Raw genomic sequence first — 13,117 nt, forward strand, 5'->3', positions numbered from 1 at the left:
ACTCAGCTCGAATGATATGGTGAGGGACAGGGTTTGCTGGGTATCAATCTGGATAGAAAAAAAAGCTGTGGATGCTCTATGCGCTGCCAATACGCCACCGATAAGCCTGGTGCCCAGAGTGGGGATGCATACGAGTCTGTCAAAAAGCCGGCCCTTCACCTCGGCTCCTAGGATGCGGCACGCACTACATGCTTAGCTGCCCGGCCTGCTATGAGATATGGGGAGGGGGATTCCACTGCCTCTTCCATGAGGGGTTTGGTCCACTCTCCTAGGTGATGCAGTTTGATGATCAGAGATGCCTTGGCACGTACTTACCGGAGCTCAGATGTCATAGGGATGCACTGTTGAGACAGCATGCCAAGAGGCAGACCCGACATGATATTTCTCAAAGGGTCATTACAGATTTCTTCATTCATCATGCGTCCACATCAGAGTCCACTGCCCGGACTAGCAGTCTGGTCCTCTGCCCTATAGGGGTCCTCTATAACAGCAATCCATCTAGTTTGCATGCCAGACGTCCCCAACCCAAAGCATCACAACCCTCCACCGGAGAAACTTTTGTAACACAAGTTGGTCTCATAGACCCATTCAGTCTTTTGTAGACGTTAACTCTCTCTCTCTCTCTCTCTCTCTCTCTCTCTCTCTCTCTCTCTCTCTCTCTCTCTCTCTCTCTCTCTCTCTCTCTCTATATATATATATATATATATATATATATATATATATATTGCGCTAATCGCTAGCGGTGCAATATTTTCATGAAGGGGTGACTCTTGGTTGGAGAAGGCCTTCCCTTCGTAGGGCGACAAAGCGGGGGACCTATCCTTGAATCTCCTATTACTATAGGGGTACGGGGTTCCAGACAAAGAAAAATACGAGCGGCACATTAATTTCTCTCACATACCCCGCCTGGATCTATCTTCATGCTCTTAGCTATCTTACTGATTTTTTTTTTTAGACGGGAACTATCGATTTGCATATATCATTAACCATAGAGTTTAGTGAATGGCGCTAAATCTATATATATATAGATATATATATATATATATATATATATATATATATATAACCATGTCGAATTTTAAATTCAATCAATTCCACTGAATGGCACAAAATGGCAACATCCGGATCATGACTCATGAGCTACCTTTGAGACACCAACTGGGCGAACTTCCACAGACCTTCCACCTTGAACAACATCAACAGCGGCATTTGAGATTGGACCAGTCCACAGGTGTTGCAACATGTCCCTCGCCTGTACTTTGCCAAATTCAATGTCTAGACAAACCATGAACAACCCTTAGTTCAGATAATAATCTCAAACCAGTTATTAACAAATTACAGAACTTCAATTAAGTGCAAATGACAATGTTCTTTGACAAAGGTGCACACCTGCATATTTATAGTTCCAAAGCAAGGATGTTTCTCGAGTTTCCACATAAGAACGTGGTGTCCTTTCACGAAAATAGTCAAAAACAAGCTGTGAAAAGAGAATGTGAAATGGCCAAAAAGTGAGCACAAGGTGTATGAAGCTGCAAAAAATGATTGAAAGAGGGCCGGTTGGCGGCTCCAGGGGAAAGAAGACAGTAACAAACCTGCACACTGTCCATCCAATCCATGTTTAAATGCTCAGGCATAGTGGTTTTCCAATCACCACGGGTGTATCGAAGAAACATTCCATTCTCAGCAGCCAGCCACAGATCAAACTTTGCAAACGCCTGCCACAAGAAATTACTCGGTCAATCCTTTCCAAGTGTTAACTACACTTGATATAAAAGCTAAATTAAGCTATGCTGAGCTCTGATGCATTAGTTTCTCTTAGATGCTATCAGAGAGTGGCCCAAAACTGCGGCATACAAATAAGCTCTGCCCCATCCTCACAATCCAAACATCACAGTAGTTCCCCGAAGAATCCAAGTGAAGAGGAACAACTTCCACTTTGTGACAGAGTTAACAAAAAGTGCCATTATTCGATCTATGCCATTGGGGTAAATCCCACGTTGGAGAGCTTATCCCAATTAATGTTTCACTCATAACATTTCAGCTTCTCCCACCTATATCTCTCTTACTTCCAGGAGAAGGAATAGTATCCCCTTCCTGTTCATCTCATAGCTCAGGTATTTAAGCATCTGCTTGGGGCTAAAATGCACATCTGGCTCCAACAGGAGGCATGCATGGTTATAGGACATGAGAATGAACACAGATTGTCATCAAGAAATTGAACTAATAATGGACTGAACTAATAATGGCACACAGATCGTCATCAAAATGGACTGAACTAATAATGGCAATTCACCTCATCCAGAACGCTTCTTTCACTGCCACTCAAGATAACTATGGTTGTCTTTGGATCCTTGCAAAGAACCCCAAAAACATCCTGCAGGTGAGGGTGCAATCGCAGCTTCATCTCTCTGATCTGCTCCGGGCCTCTCCTCCCAGGTCCGTCTACTTGAGTAGTCATTGTAGCATTAAATCCCTGAAACGAAAAAGGTTTAATATATCAGTAAGAACACAGGCAGCAAGTACAATCTTGTGTTAAACATGTAAGCGCTGACACACCACCACACATCATCCTGATACCGGCACAATTTGAGAGAGGCAATTTTTAAGTGAAAATGTCAGGACGGCAGCCACTGGTGTGATTAAGCACCACCCACCGGCACTCAACAAAGAGTGTTGGCCACCAGTGCTTATGAAAAGCTGGTGGCCAGTGCCTGTCAAAAGCAGCGGCCACCATGCAGACAGAAGACGTCGGTCAATGGACGACGTTGACACATTATCTGTGTATGACAATATTAGAGCAAAAGGACGCCAGAAAATCATAAAGCTAACATGAGACTGACCAGGATAAGCAAACGGTTTCTTGCATGTTTATATTTTGTAACAGCTTCTTCCACAGGCAGGTCAGGAGGAATGCGCAAAGTTCGCAGCTCTGCCTCTACAATCGTATCATTCAGCTCACTGCTACCAAAATTATGGAAGTTAGACAGTGTATGATACTTCTCCCATATGAAACCATTTTAGCAAGCTAAACCAAATCGACACGCAACCTTCAAAAGATGCTTACCTGACAAATGTGTCCGCCCAGACCTGGGCTGTATGTGTGGTCACATGCTCAAAGTTGTGGCGATGACACTCCTCTCTATCTATTTCTGACATATCTAAAGCATCCTTTATTGCAACAGCAACATCGCTTACGTTCCAAGGATTTACAAGTATAGCACCAGCACCTAGTGACTGTGCTGCACCAGCTAGCTGAAAGATAAGAAAATGCACAAACTCCTGTGCGTTACACCAGAGATACCAAAAATTCTAGATATGCTATAAGATTCATCCCAGCAGGTTGAGAAGCCTATATTCTAGTAAGCAGAGAACTGGATGACAACCCTTTCACCATATGTACCTCACTCAAGATGAGGACACCCTTTTTCATATTTTGGCAGGCCACGAATTCATAACTCACAAGGTTCATTCCATCCCGTAAAGATGTAACGAGAGCCACGTCTGACAAACACCCAAAAATCACATTTGGAACATAAGGATCATTATAAATTGCTAAAAGAAGAGATCAAACTAATCGAGCACCACACATGCATTAAGGTCGCGGGTAGGGCACCCAGCTAAAGGCGCCTATCAAAGCTAATTGGCAGCCCAACCATGAGCACGTGACAATACTGGTGCTCAATAGTCTTCAAGGTGTCCTAGAGAGTTAAACCTCTCTCCCACATCAATCTTGATGTAGCTTTATAGAAAGAAAATCACAAGCAGCACATGTGTGGTTTAAAGGTAATTACGAGAAATGGAAAAAGGGAATTTGGGAAGAACCTGTGACTGCATAAAGTGCACACAATCTGTGAAAGTCAAGTGACCGGTCCTGTGATGCCACATGACAAGGAAATCTGTAAGCAGTGCAGCCCAGGACTAAAACAGATTCTTCCTATGGGATCAGAATGCTTACAAGCATAGCATTCGTCGTTAAGACCCTTTCTCTTGCACATACAAAACAAAAAGTAAGGTGAAGACTCCCATAGGCAGCAATTAACCTTCTTCACAAATTGTTTGGCACCCCACACCCAAGCATGCTCAATGGACCCAAGTTTCCAAAAGTGTCAGATAATTAGCAAAAGTCCAAATGCAAAGAAAGTCAAATGAAGTGTCAAATAAAAAAGATGCCGATACAGCCCTTAAGATTTTCCTCTTTCTTCATATGTCACAGTTCACTTGGATAACTGTATCCTAGATCCAATCCACTCCTCTCGTGCATGTGAACTGTATTGACTGTACTCATAAGTGCCCACAAAGCCCCCTGTGAACTGCAGACGTTGGTAGGCCACTTTCACATTCTATACTTTCAAAACTCTACCCACTTATACATGAAACCCTCCTTAAAAATTTATAAACTACACCCATATAAAGTTTCTAAACTCCTTTCTAAAGTTTAAAGCATATCAATAAGGCTATTACCAACCCTTTTCACAACTGTAATTGATAAGACGCAACCCCTTCGCACTTAAAATATACATGTCACGCCTATGGGGGCATACAAAACCTCACCAGAATCGTAACTTTTGAAAATACTATAAAACCCATATTATTCATTCGTTTCAGAAGTTATGTACAAGATACAAGCCTTCCATTTACTTACGTGGAGACACCCTTCTAGCACATTTTGGTCCATACTGCACAACTTTCTACTGGATAATTTTCTCTTTCTCAATCTCATCTTATGACCCTACTGGCATGAGATAACATCAGGAAGCCTTGCTAGGTTCATGGAAAAGGTGGCAGAAATGTCAATCGTGGCCTGCATTAGTAAGAGCTTCTGATGGAAAGTGCTTTAAGAATGAATTCTCACAAAAAAGGATGAGGCATGGATTTCATTGAAGCATTCTCATTATAAAATTTATTTTTGTGCTATGAAAATGTATAAGTCAAAAGTACATGGTGCAACTATATTGATATACCCCACCCTGCCCCTTTGCCTTTGAGCGTGGGTGGTGTGTGTTTAAAAGTGACTAAACAAGACGCAAGAAATGCACCATTCACATCACATCCAGACCATCATGAACGATGATACAAACAGGCCATTGTGATAATGCAAAAGAGGCAGAAGGGGCCACTGATACTTACAAGATGATGGATGGGCACAGTTGTAAGGGTTCCAAATCGGCCATTGATTCTCCCCACAATCTCATGGACTTGACTTGTAAGGCGTTGATCTGTTCCCAGTCATATGAAGTAAAACAATCAGTTGAACTGAGCCTCTTCGCAATCACACTTTATCAACTAGCCAATACTGGAACACAGAATCATAGCCCTCGTTAAATGGCGCTTGTCATCTTAAATTTTGGTCAACATGCAAAATATTGAATAGAGCACTAGCAAGAAAGAAACTCATGGATTAGTGAGAAGGCTGGCCTGGCAACAGCTTGGAAAGGAGTAGCAGCAGTAGTATCGGGCCGCTCAAGGTGCCCTCAAGGCGGTCACCCCTGCTGACAATCAGCCAACTGACTAGATCATGCTGATGAGCAACAAGTGTATGTAACCACCCTGCAGATGGCTGCCCAGACTGGTTGGCCACTGGCCTACCCCACCCTTCCACATCTATCCTCTCCATCTTCCACTATGCATTTAGTGCAGCCCAGCCCCCCTTGTTGTCTTGAACCAAATCTGAAGAAGAGCTCAGAACCATTTCTTCTTCAATTTTGGCAATGAGGACAAGCTCAATGGAATTTTACCTGCTCTGGAAGTCAAAGGTGCAGACAATCCTAACCTCTTCACAACTACAGCACCTGCAACCAGCGTGAAATAAGACAGAACTCGTCTTTTTTCTTACATGGTATCCCTTGCTTTGCACATGACTCTCTCTTATTGTTGTCGCACAGGCACAAACACTATATCTGCTCAACTACGGAGAAGGTATAGTCAATGGATCAAAACATCTCTTGAGGTTTAGATCAAAACCATTCACGTTTCATAAAGCTTGCTCTGTGGGGCCCAGTGCACAAGCAAAGCTTGGAGCCGCATGTGATGATAACATCAAGCTTCGCTTTCCTTAGCATGAGCCGATGCATAGATTAGCAAGCCAAGGCATGAGCCTTGTGAGTCACTACTCTTGCTGGGATGCAGAGGGATGAGCTCATTCAAAGATAAGAGATTTGTGAAGCTTACATGAAGGGCATGCAACAGAGGCACCCTTCCCCATCAGAGGTAAAACTAAAGGCCTCTGGAAGTCCTTTCATATTGACCAAATGATGGCCTTCCACGCTTGACCCAAACACTTTGACACAAAATATAAGGACAACCTACCTATATGGGGAGATCATTTTACAGCACTGTGCAAACACAGCACATAAAACGTACAATCATGAACGTCCGTCCGAGTTGGAACCGCAATTTGCACCAGCAGCACCTTGTCTCTCCACTTGGCATTCTCATCAAGGAATTTCTCAAATGCAAGAAGCTTCTGAGGAATCCCTTTTATAATATCGAGCCGATCTACACCAAGCATCACCTGAACGCAAAGCTCCAGATCAGTATGAAATGCCGCAAGGCCAATCAAACCAGTACACAAAATAACATCTGAATACCTTCTTCTTACCATGATGATGTATTCCATGGGCATGATGTAACATTTTGGTCTCATAGGTCATTTTGGCCTTTTGAAGACGTTAATACAACTCTCTCTCTCTCTCTCTCAATGGTCTTATAGACCCTTAGGGTCTTTTGTAGACACTTTTATTACTTTCTTTCTTTCTCACTCTCATAAAGAAAGGATGCCTCCAAACACAACTATTTTACAAAGCAAACTCTATTATTCCCCCAAAAAAAACTACCTTTCGACCGGCAAATTTCTGCTGCAGCTCTTCAATGTAGCTTTTCACATCAGGCCTCTCAAGAGCTTTGGTGAACCTTTCAGGATCAATTCCAATAGGAAACTGTAAGGACATTAAAGAAGCATCTGATTATGAACAGTATGAAGCCAAAGAAGCCTTAATTCATCGGGAACAATAAATACCTCCTAAAGGCCCTCAGGAATCCCAAAAAAAAAAAAAAGAGCAAGCACATCAAAAAGCAACTGAACACAAACTAATTGGGACCCCTACTTCCTAGAAATCAAAATTCAATAAATTAATTCAACGGAGAGGAGAGTAAGTATAAAGCCTATGTTCACCACCATTAACCTCTGGAGGGGCACCGTACCATAACCTCCGGAGAGGGGAGGAAAAGCGGGAAGGGGGTGCCTCCATGGCCAGCCACTCTTGGAAGGGGGACCACATAAGGCGAAGGAGGGAGAAGAACCACGCCAGTGGCATGCAGCACCATTTGATACCATCTGCACCATCAGACTGAAAGGACCATGTGCCTAAGGAAGCTGCCCTCCATTCCTACACGACCCTTGAATTGACATGAGGGCATTCCCAGCTATCATGAAATGTGCTAATTAGGTCTGTCCAAATGGCACTAATGAACTCCCATCATGACTCCTGATGCTTCTAAGTCTTTAGATTGGGATGGCTCTATGCTACTTGCATAGCTAACCTCAGAAAACCCTGCAAGCTATAGTTACCAATTTGTAAGACATCAAGATACTGGAATTTCTTGGATGTTTGAGCATGGCACATTACCAGAGTAAGGTAAATTTATGGGAAGACTAGTCAGGGTGATCCTTGACTTTGGATATTGTGCCTTGTGAGTATTGGATTCATCATACACTCTTTCATGATGGCCAAACTGATGTAAATCTTGTACTTATTGTACAAAGAGGCCTCCTCACTAGTACGAGAGAGAGGAGAAGTTTAAAAACTTCTCGGTCTAGACCTTGAGTCAAACACTATCTGGCTACACCCTAGATGTTGGGACAGCCGTATTTTACCAACTTTTTGACACTTTTGCATGAGGTACCCGCAAAAGTCGGTGATGCTCCGTGTTGGATGTTGATCCACGGCTGCATCTGAAACTCCATGTTGGATGTTGATCCACGGAGGTGTCTGGTACTCCTAGGTGGTACACACTCGTATCCATACGGGCACAGCCCATGTTCATACGAGCACCGCCCAAGTCCATACGGGCACCACCCTTGAATTCCGAGACACTCAAAAGAATCACCACTCTCAATGAGTCCTGTCGTCGTGTCATTGGGCTCCATACCACCCATATGATCCAGATTCCATACACATGTCCGAAGCATCCTGTCATGTCCTTGGACTCAATATGGCCACCACCCATATGATCCATACACATGCCCAGGCCAAAATCTCAAGGACACCATCCCTAAAACCTCAATCCAAGATAAACATGCACATACGTCATGATCCAAGATTAACATGTAAACACATTATCAATTTAGGAGATTTACAACACTCAGCTTCTAATCAGTTGCCCACAACTAAGAGGACTCCAAGTCTTGCAAAAGACAAGCCACTCTTGACCAGATCAAATCGGCGAAACCACAATCAAGCCATCTCCCCTATACAGGCTTAGTTCCGTACGTCGTACGACTGAAATCGTACGTACTTGCTGTACGGTACGGTACCATACGGATTCGTACGATACCGTACGATTTTTTTTAAATTATTTTTTTTTTTTTTGTCGTCGTCGTCGTTGTTGTTGTTGTTGTTGCTGCTGCTCTTGCGTGGAGCAATTTCAGTCTTCTAGAGAGCCATTCATCGCCATTTGCAGCCTATAGGGAGCTGTTTGTCAGCGTGTGCACTTGCCATTGCCATATTAGGCAAGCGATCATATTGCCTGATGAGGAGGACGAGGCAATCTTCATGGAGCTCTATAGTGAGCTTGTGGCAGCAGATACTCGCAGCACCAGGAGTCAGCATGGACGGGGGCCCGAGCAGTTGGAGTTCATAGGCCTCCGCCTTCGGCATCGGCAAAGGGTGGCCTTCGCACATATGTGAGGCGGGGATCCTCGAGCTCCAATCCCCGCCTTCATGATGATATTCCATTGCCCCCTCATGATGATACCCCACTGCCTAGAGAGCCCTTGTTTGATGATGATGGCAACCTACTTAGCGAGAATGATCCCCAGAATGTCTCGTCCACCTTCGAAGAGTCCTCTTCAGAGAACTCTCTTGATGGACACTCTAGTAGTGATCATGTTGATGATCATGCAGATGTTGGTGATGATGTAGACTTTTGATATGTTATAGCTCTCTAGGCATTGGGCATCTATCTCCTTCTAGCCCATCGATGATGTATTGTAGTATGTAGTATCATGTATTGTCATGTGCATCACAGATGCCATGGACATGCTCAGAGCTAGATCCAGAAGAGGCAAGCAGATAAAGATTATGAACCAGTAGAAGATGGACATGGAGCAGAACTTGGAGCACAAGTGGCCAGTTTGGATGTGGAGAAGAACCAGGGTACAGTCGGCTGAGTATAGGGACTGTCGGCTGCACCAGAAAGCATGTCGGCTGACGTCAGGAAGAGGTGGCAGCAGCAGGCGCATCAAGGACAAGAGCACATCCAGTCGGCTGAATTAAAAGGGACTTTTATGAAGCTGTAACTGGCCGACCAGCAGTCGGCCAGTTCATCATTATTCCAAGGGGCTATAAATAGCCCCCTTGCTCAATGTCTTAGGTATTCCACCCACTAGGGGTGTGAGTCAGTAGGAGGGTCCCATAGGGGGCCAGAATTAGGGTTTATCACCTTTTCAAGAGGGCAGCCAAGTGCTGTACAGATTTGTACCTTTTTTGTACATAGTATATACTGAAATTCCAGCACTTCTCACTCTCTCTCTCTACTCTCTCTCTACCTGCGTTTTTGCATCAAGGTGCGTTTTTGCATCAGGAGGTCTTCAAGAGTGTTTAGGGCTGAAAGAAGACTACCCAGAGCTTCCGCGCGTTACATTGGTATCAGAGCATCAGGCTCAGCTACGCTAAACGCTGATTCAGTCCCATATGATGGTGTACAGGTCCAAGGTACAGGAAAGTACACGGATTCGAAGCCCAAGACAAGAACACAGATCGGGAAGAACTCCCAGGAGGTTTGTTGGTGGTGTTCCACAGTGCCAGATGGGGATGTCAGTTCCGTGAGCCAGATGGGTTCTAAGGGAACGGTCCCAAGGGAGGTTGATCCTCCAAGGGTGATGTGAGAGTGCCAGACTCAGTTCCAGGAACGAAGACCAAGACGGTGTTCAGAGTCAGGGCAGGAATGGATTGTGGACTAGAGGAAGACCAGATGCACAGATCTTCATCAGAGACAGAGTGGTTTGGAGAACAGAACGGATTTTCAGAGAAAAAGGTTTGCCAGGGATGGATGATGACAGAGGGGCTTCGGAACAGGATGGGGATGATGACAGTCATCCAAGAACAGGTTGGATTCCCGTCATCAAGTTTAGCAGAGGGGGATGTCATGTGCATCACAGATGCCATGGACATGCTCAGAGCTAGATCCAGAAGAGGCAAGCAGATAAAGATTATGAACCAGTAGAAGATGGACATGGAGCAGAACTTGGAGCACAAGTGGCCAGTTTGGATGTGGAGAAGAACCAGGGTACAGTCGGCTGAGTATAGGGACTGTCGGCTGCACCAGAAAGCATGTCGGCTGACGTCAGGAAGAGGTGGCAGCAGCAGGCGCATCAAGGACAAGAGCACATCCAGTCGGCTGAATTAAAAGGGACTTTTATGAAGCTGTAACTGGCCGACCAGCAGTCGGCCAGTTCATCATTATTCCAAGGGGCTATAAATAGCCCCCTTGCTCAATGTCTTAGGTATTCCACCCACTAGGGGTGTGAGTCAGTAGGAGGGTCCCATAGGGGGCCAGAATTAGGGTTTATCACCTTTTCAAGAGGGCAGCCAAGTGCTGTACAGATTTGTACCTTTTTTGTACATAGTATATACTGAAATTCCAGCACTTCTCACTCTCTCTCTCTACTCTCTCTCTACCTGCGTTTTTGCATCAAGGTGCGTTTTTGCATCAGGAGGTCTTCAAGAGTGTTTAGGGCTGAAAGAAGACTACCCAGAGCTTCCGCGCGTTACATGTATGTACGCATGTTGGCGGTCGCCCATGCCATGAGTTTTTGGCCTATCCTTTTGTAGCAATTTTGTACTCTAATGGCATGATGACATTATGTTCATGGTTCTACTATTTTGTAACTTCTTGTCTACAATTTTTAAGTTTAGGAAGTATTTTAAAAAAAAAAAACGTACTAATATCGTACCGTACCTCAAAAAATTTTAAGGTACCAATTAGTACCGTATTTTATCGTACCATACCGTACCGTACCTTTCGTACTAACTAACCATGCCCCTATACCGTCCGTGTGGACGTCCACACAGTCTGTACAGACCGTACGAATGTCCATACAACAGTTCGTAGAGTATGTACAAACTGACAAATGGACTGTACAGTCCATACAGATCCAAAACGGCTTCAGCAGCTCAAAAATTGAAGAAAGACTAATGCAAAAGCTCCAAAACAGCAAGTAAACATGCCCACCAGCCTTGTCTGTAACAACCAGCACATCAATCAGTTCCAGAAGATGTAGACCAGAAATAATAGCACCCAGCCCAAACAGGTCTCCTGCAAAAATATATATGCTATATCTGGCCATCCCCGTGCCCAAAACAGCTCTTCATGCAAAAATGAGCAATCAGGTTGCCCCACATGCATAATCAGCGAAGTGTCAAACCCAGCCCTCAAGTGTCCACGTATTTTAAAAATCTGAATCAACTTGTGTGAACAGCTTATAGCTTGTCCAGCCTTGTTTTAATGTAGAATGTACACATGAAATTACTGTTCCAAAAAATTCCCATCTTTCATCTTGTACACCATAAAGCTCTTCCAGCCTTCACAGTACACAACATGCATATGCCAATATCCATATGGGTACGGCCCATATTCATGCAGACACCACCCTTAAATCTTGAGACACTCGAAAGAGTCACCACTCTCAATGAGTCGTCGTCATGTCATTGGACTCCATATGGGCACCACCCATATGATCCATACGCATGTCCAAATCATCCTGTGCAACATGCAACTGGCTAGATCGTGTAACACACAGCAAGACCTTCTTTATATCTTTATGAAGTGAGCATGAAACAATCTTTCATACACAGGAGGTAGAGCTGGAGAGAGAGAGAAAGCAGAGACAACACCAGATTGGGTCCCAATTTACCCATTGAACCCCCCCCCCCCCCCCCCCCCCCCGCGTGAGCAGGAGTGCTTGCTTGTATTACTTTGGAGAACTGTTACAATGCAGCAAACTTATTGAGACTTGACTGACGGAGACTGCTAAACACAAGGACATCGTAGACCAGACATCTGCTAAACCATCAAGCGGTATGTAGCCAACTTTGAAGCCACTTTGGATAGCCTTGGCTGCCTTTGGACTAAAGCATCAGGTGCTTGGCTTGGATTTATGCATGCATATCTATTATCAGCACTATGTTCTATGAGCAAAGACTATTTTATGAGATGGATCTATGCAATGGAAGAGGGGCTGCTTTTATATACCACTAGGCTGTTGGTCAGTGGAACCATGCTGCTGTCAGCCTGCTATATAACTCCACGACTTACTGTTGTGAAGCAATAAATGCTAATTAATTGTCTTGACTAGCAACTAATGCTGGTCGAGTAGCATTTAATGCTGGCCACTAGCATTTGTTGCTGGGCGATTGCAATAAATGCTGGGAAAAATGTGTAACATCCTCCATGATGGCTTGATAAGGGTCTAGGTTGCCATATGCTGCCTAGCATTAAATGCTAAGGCATATAATCATGCCCCATTGGCTGCCCAATGGGTGGCACATGCATCCATGTCATGAAATGCTCTAACATGCTTTGTTTTATGCATCTAAAGGACTAACTTTTACCATGCTTGATGAGCTAAATGCTTGTTCTCCAAGTGGCTTAAGGGACTAACCCTAACATCTAAGGCTGAGAGACTGTGTCACAATCCTCCAAAGAGCTGTGACATGCGGAAGGATTTCCTGGATATTGCCTTGGAAGAATCCAGGAGCATGATGGACTCACTCATGGAAGGGTTGTTGACCCTAGTAAGTATGTGAACTCATGGAAGAGTTAGTGACCCTAGCATGTGAACCCATGGAAGGGTTGGTGACCCTAGTGAGTGGTAAGTGTGCACACTCAACCCTATTTA

The 13,117-nt window shown here is 44.4% G+C and overlaps 1 protein-coding gene across 2 annotated transcripts in view; it reads right to left on the reverse strand.

The window, feature by feature from the left end:
* LOC147608961 (alpha,alpha-trehalose-phosphate synthase [UDP-forming] 1-like) overlaps nt 1-13,117 on the reverse strand; it is a 70,054-nt gene that overhangs the window by 36,684 nt on the left and 20,253 nt on the right. For both annotated transcript variants that reach the window (XM_086788816.1, XM_086788817.1), the window contains exons 5-15: nt 6,834-6,935; nt 6,361-6,511; nt 5,128-5,216; nt 3,823-3,871; nt 3,401-3,501; nt 3,065-3,252; nt 2,841-2,958; nt 2,294-2,473; nt 1,593-1,715; nt 1,390-1,477; nt 1,145-1,275 (exon numbers count right to left, since the gene is read on the reverse strand). In XM_086788816.1, coding sequence (XP_086644942.1) covers nt 1,145-1,275; nt 1,390-1,477; nt 1,593-1,715; nt 2,294-2,473; nt 2,841-2,958; nt 3,065-3,252; nt 3,401-3,501; nt 3,823-3,871; nt 5,128-5,216; nt 6,361-6,511; nt 6,834-6,935 — 1,320 coding nt within the window. The remainder of the gene's footprint in view (nt 1-1,144; nt 1,276-1,389; nt 1,478-1,592; nt 1,716-2,293; nt 2,474-2,840; nt 2,959-3,064; nt 3,253-3,400; nt 3,502-3,822; nt 3,872-5,127; nt 5,217-6,360; nt 6,512-6,833; nt 6,936-13,117) is intronic.

This window comes from Cibotium barometz, chromosome 52, assembly GCF_041138505.1.
Source record: "Cibotium barometz isolate CiBa-2024 chromosome 52, ASM4113850v1, whole genome shotgun sequence".
Taxonomy (NCBI): Eukaryota; Viridiplantae; Streptophyta; class Polypodiopsida; order Cyatheales; family Cibotiaceae; genus Cibotium; species Cibotium barometz.